This window comes from Phyllobates terribilis, unplaced genomic scaffold, assembly GCF_046119375.1.
Source record: "Phyllobates terribilis strain yellow unplaced genomic scaffold, ASM4611937v1 Scaffold_1__5_contigs__length_1240528914, whole genome shotgun sequence".
NCBI lineage: Eukaryota > Metazoa > Chordata > Amphibia > Anura > Dendrobatidae > Phyllobates > Phyllobates terribilis.
In genome coordinates this window covers 204,766,462-204,779,488 of record NW_027362761.1, presented here as the reverse complement: position 1 = coordinate 204,779,488, position 13,027 = coordinate 204,766,462, and the positions used below count along the sequence as shown (strand labels likewise).

The following is a 13,027-nucleotide window of genomic DNA, read 5'->3' as shown; positions in this document are numbered from 1 at the left end:
TTCCATGATGTCATTTAGTCATGTGACAGGTCACGCGACCGCTGACGTCGGTGGTCATGTGACCTGTCACATGACTAAATGACGTCATGAAAGGTCCTTGTACACCACCGCGAGCCGTACAAGAGACCGGACGCATCGGAGAAAAGACCGTGGGACATCGGAAGGTGAGTATAATGGTTTTTTTTTATTCTTTTTTTTAACTATTAACTTGGTCACACTATATAAATCCATGCCGGTTGCATGGATTTATATAGTGTGACCAAGTTGTCAAGCACTTTCCAAGTGATGCTAAAATCGCTTGGAAAAGCGCTTGATAACCCGCATGCAGAAATGCATGTGAAGAACGCTTGACAAACGCTTCTACCTGGCAGGAAAAACACATGTAAAATCCGCATGCGTTTTTCCTGCCAGGGAGATGCAGAAAAAATCTGCAGCATTTCTGCATCGTGGGCACTTAGCCTAAGACGCTGGGTTTTTGGAGCTGTGACAGTATATAGCGTCAAAAACTCATTTTGGGAACTTAACCCTTAAAAGGGCTGTCCGGCCTTAGGCTACAAATCTGCAGTCACTCTATGTGACTGCAGACTTGTGAATCCTCTCATTGTGCTGTGAGGATTCTCTGGTATCGGTGCATGACTGCAAATACACTGCTCAAAAAAATAAAGGGAAAACTCAAATAACACATCCTAGATCTGAATGAATGAAATATTCTCATTGAATACTTTGTTCTGTACAAAATCACACAAAAATCATCAATGAAAATCAAATTTATTAACCAATGGAGGCCTGGATTTGGAGTCACCCCCAAAATTAAAGTGGAAAAACACATTACAGGCTGATCCAACTTTGATGTAATGTCCTTAAAACAAGTCAAAATGAGTCTCCGTATTGTGTGTGGCCTCCACGTTCCTGTATGACCTCCCTACAATGCCTGGGCATGCTCCTGATGAGGTTGTGGATGGTCTCCTATGGGATCTCCTCCCGGACCTGGACTAAAGCATCCGCCAACTCCTGGAAAGTCTGTGGAGCAACGTGACGTTGGTGGATGGAGCGAGACATGATGTCCCAGATGTGCTCAATCGGATTCAGGTCTGGGGAACAGGCGGGCCAGTCCATAGCTTCATTGCCTTCATCTTGCAGGAACTGCTGACACACTCCAGCCACATGAGGTCTGGCATTGTCCTGCATTAGGAGGAACCCAGGGCCAACCGCACCAGCATATGGTCTCACAAGGGGTCTGAGGATCTCATCTTGGTACCTAATGGCAGTCAGGGTACCTCTGGCGAGCACATGGAGGGCTGTGCGTCCCTCCAAAGAAATGCCATCCCACACCATTACTGACCCACTGCCAAACCGGTCATGCTGAAGGATGTTGCAGGCAGCAGATCACTCTCCACGACGTCTCCAGACTCTGTCACATCTGTCACATGTGCTCAGTGTGAACCTGCTTTCATCTGAGAAGAGCACAGAGCGCCAGTGGCGACTTTGCCAATCCAGGTGTTCTGTGGCAAATGCAAAGCGTCCTGCAGGGTGTTGGGCTGTGAGCACAACCCCCATCTGTGGACGTCGGGCCCTCATACCACCCTCATGGAGTCGGTTTCTAACCGTTTGTGCAGACACATGCACATTTGTGGCCTGCTGGAAGTCATTTTGCAGGGCTCTGGCAGTGCTCCTCCTGTTCCTCCTTGCACAAAGGCGGAGGTAGCGGTCCTGCTGCTGGGTTGTTTCCCTCCTACGGCCCCCTGCATGTCTCCTGGTGTACTGGCCTGTCTCCTGGTAGCGCCTCCAGCCTCTGGACACTACGCTGACAGAATAAACCTTCTTGTCACAGCTCGCATTGATGTGCCATCCTGGATGAGCTGCACTACCTGAGCAACTTCTGTGGGTTGCAGAGTCCGTCTCATGCTACCACGAGTGTGAAAGCACAACCAACATTCAAAAGTGACCAAAACATCAGCCAGAAAGCATTGGTACTGAGATTTGGTCTGTGGTCCCCACCTGCAGAACCACTCCTTTATTGAGGGTGTCTTGATAATTGCCAATAATTTCCATCTATTCTCTATTTCATTTGCACAACAGCATGTGAAATTGATTGTCAATCAGTGTTGCGTCCTAAGTGGACAGTTTGATTTCACAGAAGTTTGATTTACTTGGAGTTATATTCTGTTGTTCCTTTTATTTTTTTGAGCAGTGTATATGATTTGCATACATGTGGTCACGTGCTGACTAGATGGACGTGGCCTTGCTCAATGCAAGTGTATTGAGCGAGGTCGGACACAGTCTAGTCGGAATGTGGCCAAAAGTATGCAAATCGCTTACTTGCAATCACATGACTGCTCGGCACCAGAGCACTGCGCGCTGAGGATTCACAAGTCTGCAGTCACATAGAGTGACTGCAGACTTGTAGCCTAAGGCCGAACAGCCCCTTAAAGGCCTCATTCCAACATCTATGTTGCACATGTGTGTTCTATCTGTGTTTTAACAAAACAGGATAATTGCACGTTTAAAATTTGGCTGCGCTGCTGGAAAGAAGTCTCTTGCTGTGATATTCTTAGAAGGTTTATTATTCACTACGTGTTTCAGTGCCGCGCTGGCATCTTTATCAAGGGTATAAAACTAACCCAAGTTTTTTTTTACACTTGATAAAGCTGCCAGTGCGGCATTGAAACGCGTAGTGGACAATAAACCTTCTAAGAATATCACAGCAAGAGACTTCTTTCCAGCAGCGCAGCCAATTTTTAAACGTGTTTTTATCCTGTTTTGGTAATTTCCATCTGACGGATGTTACCTGCAGACGCCAAGCAGCAGCAGCTGGCTATTAGTGATGAGCGAGCATGCTTATTACTTGAGATTTACGAGCATGCTCGGGTGTTTCCCGAGTATCTTCAGCATGCTCGGGTGTTATGTTTTAGTCGCACTGTGTTTTGCGACTGTTTGACAGCTTTAATACCTGTGAGGAATGCCTGTTTCTTAGGCATTCCTCACATGTATTAAAGCTGTCAAACAATCGCAAATCATGCACTCAGCACAACTAAAGCATAACACCGGAGAACTACGAAAATACTCGGTGAGCACTCGAGCATGCTCGCCGAAAGGGTTAACAGAACATACTCGCTCATCACTACTGGCCACCTAAACCTTTTATAGTGGTTGTGTCTTCACACAATCACCCAAGGTGAGCAAACCTATTGTCTTTACGGTCTCCTATATTCAGGTTTTACCCTATTGTGCGCTTCTCCATTCAGTCACTGTTTCCTCGCTGTGTTTTTCACAGATATATCACACACCCATTATAATCTAGGATCATAGAATCCTAGAATGTTAGAGTAGGAAGGGACATCCAGGGTCATCGTGTCCAACCCCCTGCTCAATGCATCTATGGTGCTATTTACATGTCCGTGTTTTTTCACTGGCTGTGTGTCCGTACAAAGCTCAGAGACATGTTCGTTTTTCTCTGGTATCACGGATTAAAAAGGCCAATACAAGCGTATGGGTTTGTGAAAACCACGTACAGCACATGGATGGCATCTGTGTACAATCCTTGTCCTGTCTGTATTCAACATTGCAAAGTACAGGAGAAGCTTTGTCATTTATTTATCCATCTGTGAAAAACACTGATGGGAAAACGGACACACGGACCATACACTGATGGGAAAACGGACACACGGATGGGAAAAACGGACACACTGACCATACACTGATGGGGGAAAAACGGACACACTGACCATACACTGATGGGGGAAAAACGGACACACTGACCATACACTGATGGGGGAAAAACGGACACACTGACCATACACTGATGGGGGAAAAACGGACACACTGACCATACACTGATGGGGGAAAAACGGACACACTGACCATACTCTGACACTGAATGATGGAAAATACTGATGACACTGGTACTATTTTTCATGTATGTGTTTAGTCACTGATGTCTGAATGAGGCCTAAGGAGCATTTCCACTGGCTGATTATGGTGAATGGGCGTTCTTTCGAATGCTCATTTCCATGATAATTATCTGGTGTCTACAGGCTGGCGAGCACCTGAGGGAAACGCTCGTTCTCTGGGTGAACTGATCAGGTGTTTGTTTGAAAATCATTGTTCGTAAAAATCGTGTGCTGCTGGCAACAATGATAGCACATACACACTTAAGGGAGGTTATGGATTAATATCTAATGTCCCTGAAAATCTGGTTTAGTAGTTAAAGTGTAACTATCATTTTTATACATTACAAGTGCTGCTTAGTGTTGCTGATGGGGGTTTCGGGTAATGAGCTGTTAACACAAAGCTGTGTATGGGCTAAATAGTAAATCTATGGATCTGTGCACCGCACTGTGAGTGAATGTAAGGATGTATAGACTTATTATTGAGCCCATACATGGCTCTATGTGCACAACTTATGCCGGAGCTGCGCTCTCCAGAACGGTGTTTTGACTGCTTGATGGCCATCTCTGCATGCGGATCCTCACTGATCAGTAACATTATATAAAAACCTTACAGCTCTTGTTGCATTTGAAGGGGTTGTCCACTACTTGGACAACCCATTCTCATTCCTCATGTTTGTCCCCATTAAAATAAAAGCACTTATACTAACCTCCGCTACCGGCGCCGTTCCAGAAGTGTCTGTACTTGCTTTCCTAGGGCTCTTGTGAGGTTATGTCAGGTGAGCCCTGTGTCCAATCATCGCTGGCGTTAGTGTCTCGCCTTCAGACAAATCGAACATCAAGAGCAAATCAGAGAGCAGCCGCAGCCCTGACTTCCTGTTGATGTTCAATACGTCTGAAGGCGGGGACACTAATGCCAGCCATGATTGGACATAGGGCTCACGTGACATAACCTCACAAGAGCCCTGGGAACGCGAGCGCTGACACCGCTGGAACTGCATCGGCACCGGAAATTAGTATATGTGTTTTTATTTTAACAGGCCCAAACATGAGGAACGAGAAGGGGTTGTCCAAGTAGTACCCCTTTAATAATGTATTTATATGCAGTACACTACCCCCCAGTGAATGCAAAACAAATCTATCCTTTGAAAGGAAAACTAAACCTAAAAATAAATGCTAGAAATAAACCATAAACTTGCCCTGACTTTGTCGGTCTGCTAGATCTTCTGTGTTCTTGTCTCTTGCTGATCTGTTCCGTTCCATTTTTGGTCAAGGAACTACAGATGGAGAAGGACTTAATAAAGTGGCTGGGGTTTAACAAGCCTTATAGTCCACTGCATGTGAAGAGAAGAGGGGAGGCTCCTGCTGCAGGCAATTGTCCTGTTCAGAAGAAATAGGGGATTTGTGGACTGTAAGGAGCATGTACATAAACCACACTAGCAGTGGAATAAGATTATGCTACATGTACCAGATCTAATGCTAGACAATGTCATATTTTAAAAAGTTCTTCTTCTTTTTATTGTATTCACAGATTGAAATGGTGAAATGAAAAGAAGACTTCAAAATGAATAAAGTGAAAGTGCCTACAGAAAAATGGTAAGTGCTATCTTATATCTTTACATGTGCTACATTGACAGTCCGAATACGGACCACGATGTCTGAGCGGATCACAGGTCTCCTGACCCAAATTCAGCAGCCTCAGATATGTTTCATGTGTTCGGCTCAGGAGACCCGGACTGGTCTAGAAATCGCAGACCGTACTGAGATAGTAAATGTCAGATTTAGGCCACGGCCCCACTATCAGTATTTGGTCAGTATTTTTTCTCAGGAGTGGGTGATAAATGCAGAATTGGTGACTTGTTTCTATTATACCTTTTCTCTGTTCCTCACCTGGTTTTGGCTCCAACTGCTGAGAAAAAATACTGACCAAATACTGATAGTGGGGCCGTGGCCTAAGTAAAATAATGATTAGGGCCGTCCTGATGCTGTTTATTTGGAGAAGAGACTATGGGTTAGTAAAGGCTGTAATGACAGTAGATGATGAAAGCCAAAAAGCTTCAAGGGAACAAGAGTAGAGGAATCTTAACTCAAGAAGCAGCAGACGTTTTAGCACTTAGTTGTGAGGAACTAAAAATACACCCAATTAGTTACTGATATAGTGGACCATGAAGAAAACTACAGATGGAGACATTCTTATTTATGTTGGGGGGCTAAGGACTGAAGAGTGATTAAAGGGTTACTCGATAAGACATCCAGGTAGATTTTGAAAAAGAGAGATATTTTAAACATAAAAGGATATTCGAAATTTTGCCCCTAAAACCTCTTTAAATTTGTGGTCAGCACTGCAATATGTTGGTGATGGTTTAGGCCGGGTTCACACAAGCATACAGTACAGACCAAAGTTTGGACACATCTTCTCATTTAAAGATTTTTCTGTATTTTCATGACTATGAAAATTGTACATTTACACAGAAGGCATCAAAACTATGAATTAACACATGTGGAATTATATACTTAACAAAAAAGTGTGAAACAACTGAAAATATGTCTTATATTCTACGTTCTTCAAAGTAGCCACCTTTTGCTTTGATGACTGCTTTGCACACTCTTGGCATTCTCTTGATGAGCTTCAAGAGGTAGTCACTGGAAATGGTCTTCCAAAAATCTTGAAGGAGTTCCCAGAGATGCTTAGCACTTGTTGGCACTTTTGCCTTCACTCTGCGGTCCAGCTCACCCCAAACCATCTCGATTGGGTTCAGGTCTGGTGACTGTGGAGGCCAGGTCATCTGGCGTAGCACCCCATCACTCTCATTCTTGGTCAAATAGCCCTTACACAGCCTGGAGGTGTGTTTGGGGTCATTGTCCTGTTGAAAAATAAATGATGGTCCAACTAAACGCAAACCGGATGGAATAGCATGCCGCTGCAAGATGCTGTGGTAGCCATGCTGGTTCAGTATGCCTTCAATTTTGAATAAATCCCCAACAGTGTCACCAGCAAAGCACCCCCACACCATCATACCTCCTCCTCCATGCTTCACGGTGGGAACCAGGCATGTAGAGTCCATCCGTTCACCTTTTCTGCGTCGCACAAAGACACGGTGGTTGGAACCAAAGATCTCAAATTTGGACTCCTCAAACCAAAGCACAGATTTCCACTGGTCTAATGTCCATTCCTTGTGTTCTTTAGCCCAAACAAGTCTCTTCTGCTTGTTGCCTCTCCTTAGCAGTGGTTTCCTAGCAGCTATTTTACCATGAAGGCCTGCTGCACAAAGTCTCCTCTTAACAGTTGTTGTAGAGATGTGTCTGCTGCTAGAACTCTGTGTGGCATTGACCTGGTCTCTAATCTGAGCTGCTGTTAACCTGCGATTTCTGAGGCTGGTGACTCGGATAAACTTATCCTCAGAAGCAGATGTGACTCTTGGTCCTCCTTTCTTGGGGCGGTCCTCATGTGAGCCAGTTTCTTTGTAGCGCTTGATGGTTTTTGCAACTGCACTTGGGGACACTTTCAAAGTTTGCCCAATTTTTCGGACTGACTGACCTTCATTTCTTAAAGTAATGATGGCCACTCGTTTTCCTTTACTTAGCTGCTTTTTTCTTGCCATAATACAAATTCTAACAGTCTATTCAGTAGGACTATCAGCTGTGTATCCACCTGACTTCTGCACAACACCACTGATGGTCCCAACCCCATTTATGAGGCAAGAAATCCCACTTCTTAAACCTGACAGGGCACACCTGTGAAGTGAAAACCATTTCCGGTGACTACCTCTTGAAGCTCATCAAGAGAATGCCAAGAGTGTGCAAAGCAGTCATCAAAGCAAAAGGCGGCTACTTTGAAGAACCTAGAATATAAGACATATTTTCAGTTGTTTCACACTTTTTTGTTAAGTATATAAGTCCACATGTGTTAATTCATAGTTTTGATGCCTTCAGTGTGAATGTACAATTTTCATAGTCATGAAAATACAGAAAAATCTTTAAATGAAAAGATGTGTCCAAACTTTTGGTCTGTACTGTATGTCACTGTCCACATAGACTGCAATACCTGGTCTAGCGGTAGGTCTCTGGACTTGCAGCCTCATATGTGTATTATGAAGTTGTAGGTTGGGCGGCCCGCCATCAGTATAAGAATTGCAATCCGTATACAGACTGGGGCATACGCTCATGTAAACATGATTAAAATACAAAATTTGTACATAGTAGTGGACATTTCAGCAATTAATTGACTAGGCAAGTATACTTTTAAAGGTATTAGGTCTAGAGAATGTTAAATGGGGGATTGTAATTGAATGGACGTCTGCTTAAATAAAGTCGCAGTGTCTGAGATATCGGCTCATGGCCAACATACACAGAAATATTCAATACGTTTTGTTGAAGAACTTAACATTTTCAGAGATTCATAAGAAGTGGGCAGCTTGATTGCTCATGCCAGTTAAAGCGTAACCATTGTTTTAATTTTTATTCCATAAATCAATAGTACACATGAAAGTAAGGAACATTGTATTATGTCTTATCAGAGAAATCTGCTTCTTTCTCCTTTTGCACGGATCACTCATTCTCAAAATTCTCAATTTACTGTAAAATCTTTCCACAGATTTTCTTATTACTGAGATAGGATAGGGCAGTTGGTGCAGATAAGAGTCTATGTAGACATGGAGTGGCGGAGGAAGGTGCTACAGGCAAAGCTCCTCCCTCGTCCTCCTGTAGTAACTGCCATCTCCTATGTCGGTAATGAAAAATCTGTTTTGACTGAAGACCGATTTTTACCTGTGAATTGAGAATTTTGAGAGTGAATCCTGGCGGGGAAAGAAGCAGATTTCTCTGAGAAGATATTACAATGTTCCTTACTTTCATGTGTACTATTGGTTTATGAAATAAAAATTAAAATGATGGTTACTCTTTAAGCATTCTCATTATTAAAGGGAATCTGTCAGCAGGATTTGGGATTCACCCTCCATACTATTGATATGTGCATGTAGCTCTTTCCAAGAGAAGTCCAGCAATTCCTTTACATTAACAGTCCGTTCCTCCGTCACTGAGAAATCAGTGTTTGAATTGATATGCAAATGAGGCTGTAAATCTGAAGCCTCAGTCACTCCAGCTCTATTCCTGCCCAGCGCCGCCTCCTGCTCGAATGACGGCATCTATGCTTTGTGATATACTGACAGATTGCCTTTTCGAGAGTCATTATTGAGCTGTGTCAAAATAAAGTGCGAGGGTCAACCCATGAATTTGATTTTCTTACCTAAAAAATTAGCATCTATTTGGTATAGCTTTTACTGTTCTAGACATTTTTGACCCGATGTTGAAATATTGGAGAAGACTATGATATAAGTGAAGGTAAATTAAGGGACATGTACAAAGATTAAATTTCATATGTCATTAAATCATTCTAAATGTTTCCTGCTTCGTTCTCCATCTTCTGGTAGTCCACGTGAGTATGTTGCGGCATTGCTAGCCGTACCCCCCCCCCCATTTAATCTTCAACAACTTTTTCGTTTCTTTACAAAACTGGCAAGAGGTGAAATGGTACTATTGACAACTAAAATATGCTCCTCAAAAAAGTGAATTGGTTTGTGGCTGCTAGGAATAGGGTTTATGTCGGGGATATCTAGGAAACGCATTTATTTGGAGAAACTGGAGGTGGAGAGTGCACAAGGGGAACAAATAGAAACTTCTTGAAGTGATGAGAACTTTATATTGAGAAAGTGACAAAAGAGCAAAATTTGAATGACACATTTTCCTTATGTGAAGAATTATCCAAATCTGGGCTAGTACTGTATTTTTCGGACTATAAGACGCACTTTTTTCCTCCAAAAATTTGGAGGTAAGTGGGGGGTGCATCTTATAGTCCGATATACATACTGTGGGGGTTGAGACAGCGGCTGAGTAGCGGGGCACAGGAGGCAGCAGCCGCCTGCTGCAGCCTACACTGTGCCCGCTACTAAAGAAAATGAATATTCACTGCTCCCCACGCCCATGGGAGTGGGGAGCAGTGAATATTAATTTTCCTTAATAACCGTTACACTGTGCCTGCAGCATGGCTCTTGGTATGTATGGCACCCCTCATCCCTCATTCTTGTCTGCATGGCCCTTTTCAGCCCTGTATGTATGACCCCCTCATCCAGTTATGCTTTGCACCCCTTGATCCCAGTCACGCTGCACAGACAGAAAAAAAAACCAAAACTTTCATACTCGCCTCCTCTCTCCTCGAGCGATGTGTCTCGCTCTGTGCCGGAATAGTCACTGCTCCCCATGCCGGGACTGCGTGCGTGGGGAGCAGTGACCATTCATTGTCCCTAATAGCGCGCACACTTTAGATGCAGCGCAGTCCAGGCGTGGGGAGCAGTGACTATTCCGGCACAGAGCGAGACACATTGCTGGAGGAGAGAGGAGATGAGTATGAAATTTTATTTTTTTTCTGTGCAGCGTGACGGGGATCAGGGGGTGCATAGCATAACGGGATGGAGGGGGGCCATGCATGCAGGCATGAGGGGGGGCCATGCATACAGGGATGAGGCATGAGGGGGGGCCATGCATACAGGGATGAGGCATGAGGGGGGGCCATGCATACAGGGATGAGGCATGAGGGGGGGCCATGCATACAGGGATGAGGCATGGGGGGGGCCATGCATACAGGGATGAGGCATGGGGGGGGGCCATGCATAGGGGGGGGCACAAATACAGGGCTGAAGGGGGGCATACATACCAGGAAGAGGAATGAAGGTGCCATACATACCAGGATGGGTGTGAGGGGTGCCATGCATACTAGGATTGGGGTGCCGTGCATATCAGAAGGAGGGGGGATATTAACAGAATTGGGGGACAATAACTCTATAACAGTGTCAGCAGCATACCCCCTCCCCCTTAACATGACCACATTTTTGGCTTAAATTTTTTTTTCTATTTTCCTCCTCTAAAACCTAGGTGCGTCTTATAGTCTGAAAAATATGGTAAATGAAAGAACTGTAGGACCATCTTGATATATGGGGTGAGCGGTGATATTTGAGAAAAAGGTGGTGAAGAGAAAAATAAAAAAATAAAATGCACTAAAAGCTGCATAGTGATCGTAACCATGGATACTTGAGCTACTGCAATACCCTACACATGGGGAAAGCAACATAGCCAATGAGAAGTACAATACTATAATTATTATTGTAATTATTATTATATCTACTGCATATTGGGATAGCATCTTGGAGATGGCAATACCCCTTTAATCTTCGTTTACTTATAGGTATCAGTGGCCCTGGCGGGATGTGACCCAATTACTCATTATTTTTTTTTATTTTTTAATGATACTTTTGGGGGAAACAGCAGAAAATGTATCAGTACTCTTGAACAACTCCTTTCACTACCAGCATCAAGGTCTTAAGTTTATTCCCTATAATAATAAGCACCTTGGTGATCAATGACCCTCCGTTCTGTCTCATAAAGGTGGACCTTGAGCGAGAAGCATTAGTAGGGTATAACATGTATCCTTATGTGGCCTCGTAAAGTGTAAATATAATCATTTTGGAAATAATTCTGTATCAAGAAGCTGACATTTAGGCTGGGGCTCCAGAACAACACAGGTTGCGTTGCCGAAGATCGATCCGTGCAGCTGCTACATTACAGTATAATGCAAGTGAATGGAGTTGCATTGTGACCCCCCCCCCCTAAGGGACTGCGACAAATAAGTGCCAACAAGTCAGATCTGCAGGTCGCAATGCATTATGCTGCGATGTAGCCGCTGTACAGAGCGATCTTTGGCCGTGCGACATCCCAAGTCGCCGTGTAGTCCCAGCCTCAGGGATTCATCTCTTTAATTATAGCTTTTCCTTGTTCCCATGATTACTAAAAATATTCTGCAAATGTAAAAATCATCCAAGTTCACAAATATGTGCATATATTGAACTCTCTGTGCTATGGAACATGATTTTCTAAGTGACCTGTGCAACCTCCATGTAAAAAGTGGCGTTCCCATGTTTCCCAGAATGTTTCTGCCGCGCTTTGTCCTTGTCACTGAATTCCTTGCAGTACCCAAACATTAGCTCAGACTGGAGAGTAACTTGTGCCGAGAGCGTCGGCTGTGGAAACTCAGATTCTAAAATCTAATGGAGTGCAAAGAAAGTTTTGAGCGGTTTATTATTTTCTAACTTTCTCCATACATTTGCCTAAATCCTGTGGAGATCCTTGTCGGTCCTGAAGAGATCCTGGTGAACGGAGGATCACGTTTTGTCTTTGTTCCACTTTTATATTGATCAGTAATAAAGGGGTTTTTATTGGACCCTAAGGGAATGTGCACACGTTAAGTATTTGGTGCAGAAATTTATGCACTATTTCTGCATCTCTTGGAAGGAAAAACGCAGCGGCAAAAATGTGTGTTTTTTTTTTTTTAACATATGTTTTTGTTGCCGATTTCCCCCACTCATTAGTATGGGTGAAATCTGCAGTAAAATGTGAAAGAATTGACAAACTATAGATTTAAATCTGCAGGTCACAAATAAGCAACGTGAGCACCAGACCTCTCATGCACTTCGCTGGCAAATCTGCACTGAAAAAACTGCTCCATGTGCACACAGCCTTAGTCGTTGGATTGGGAGTCATGGGACCAATAGGCATCATGTGCCTAAAATGCTGTATAGAAAATACATCACTGTCTGGATTGAATACATGTAGTATCTTAAAATGGACCCTTCACCAAATTTTTCATGTTGAACTGGACACCGTGTAATAGTGTCTGCAGAGCCAAATAAAAAAATTTGCCTTTTTTTTTTTTTTAATTGCTTCTTCGTTGTGGAAATATTAGCAATCAAAGTATTTGGCACCTAATAAGTGAATTTTAATTAAAGGGAATCTATCAGCAGGTTTTTGCTATGCAATTTGAGTACAGCATGAGGTAGGTGATCACCTGGTGATTATCATTGCTGTGACTAGCTGTGGAGAGGAGGGGGTTGGGCATCACTCATCCGACTGCACCCCCTCCTCTGATGAGCAGCTCATTGTCTATAGATAGTGTACACTACACACAGAGACTGTTATGTGCTTCATGCTAGATCTAAAAACTCTGTGTCAGAACCACTGCACCCAGTAACCTAAGTGATTCAAGAGTCTCTTGTCCTGCATCAGGCTGCTGTCAGATGAGGTAGCAAAACCTG

General features: G+C 43.6%; 1 protein-coding gene across 1 annotated transcript in view; it reads left to right on the top strand.

Annotated features, from left to right (window-relative positions):
* The window catches only part of AGTPBP1 (ATP/GTP binding carboxypeptidase 1), a 189,108-nt gene that overhangs the window by 7,527 nt on the left and 168,554 nt on the right, over positions 1 to 13,027 (top strand). Inside the window, exon 2 of the mRNA XM_073670940.1 lies at positions 5,419 to 5,483. Within this exon, the coding sequence (XP_073527041.1) occupies positions 5,452 to 5,483 (32 nt within the window). The 5' untranslated portion in view covers positions 5,419 to 5,451. The remainder of the gene's footprint in view (positions 1 to 5,418; positions 5,484 to 13,027) is intronic.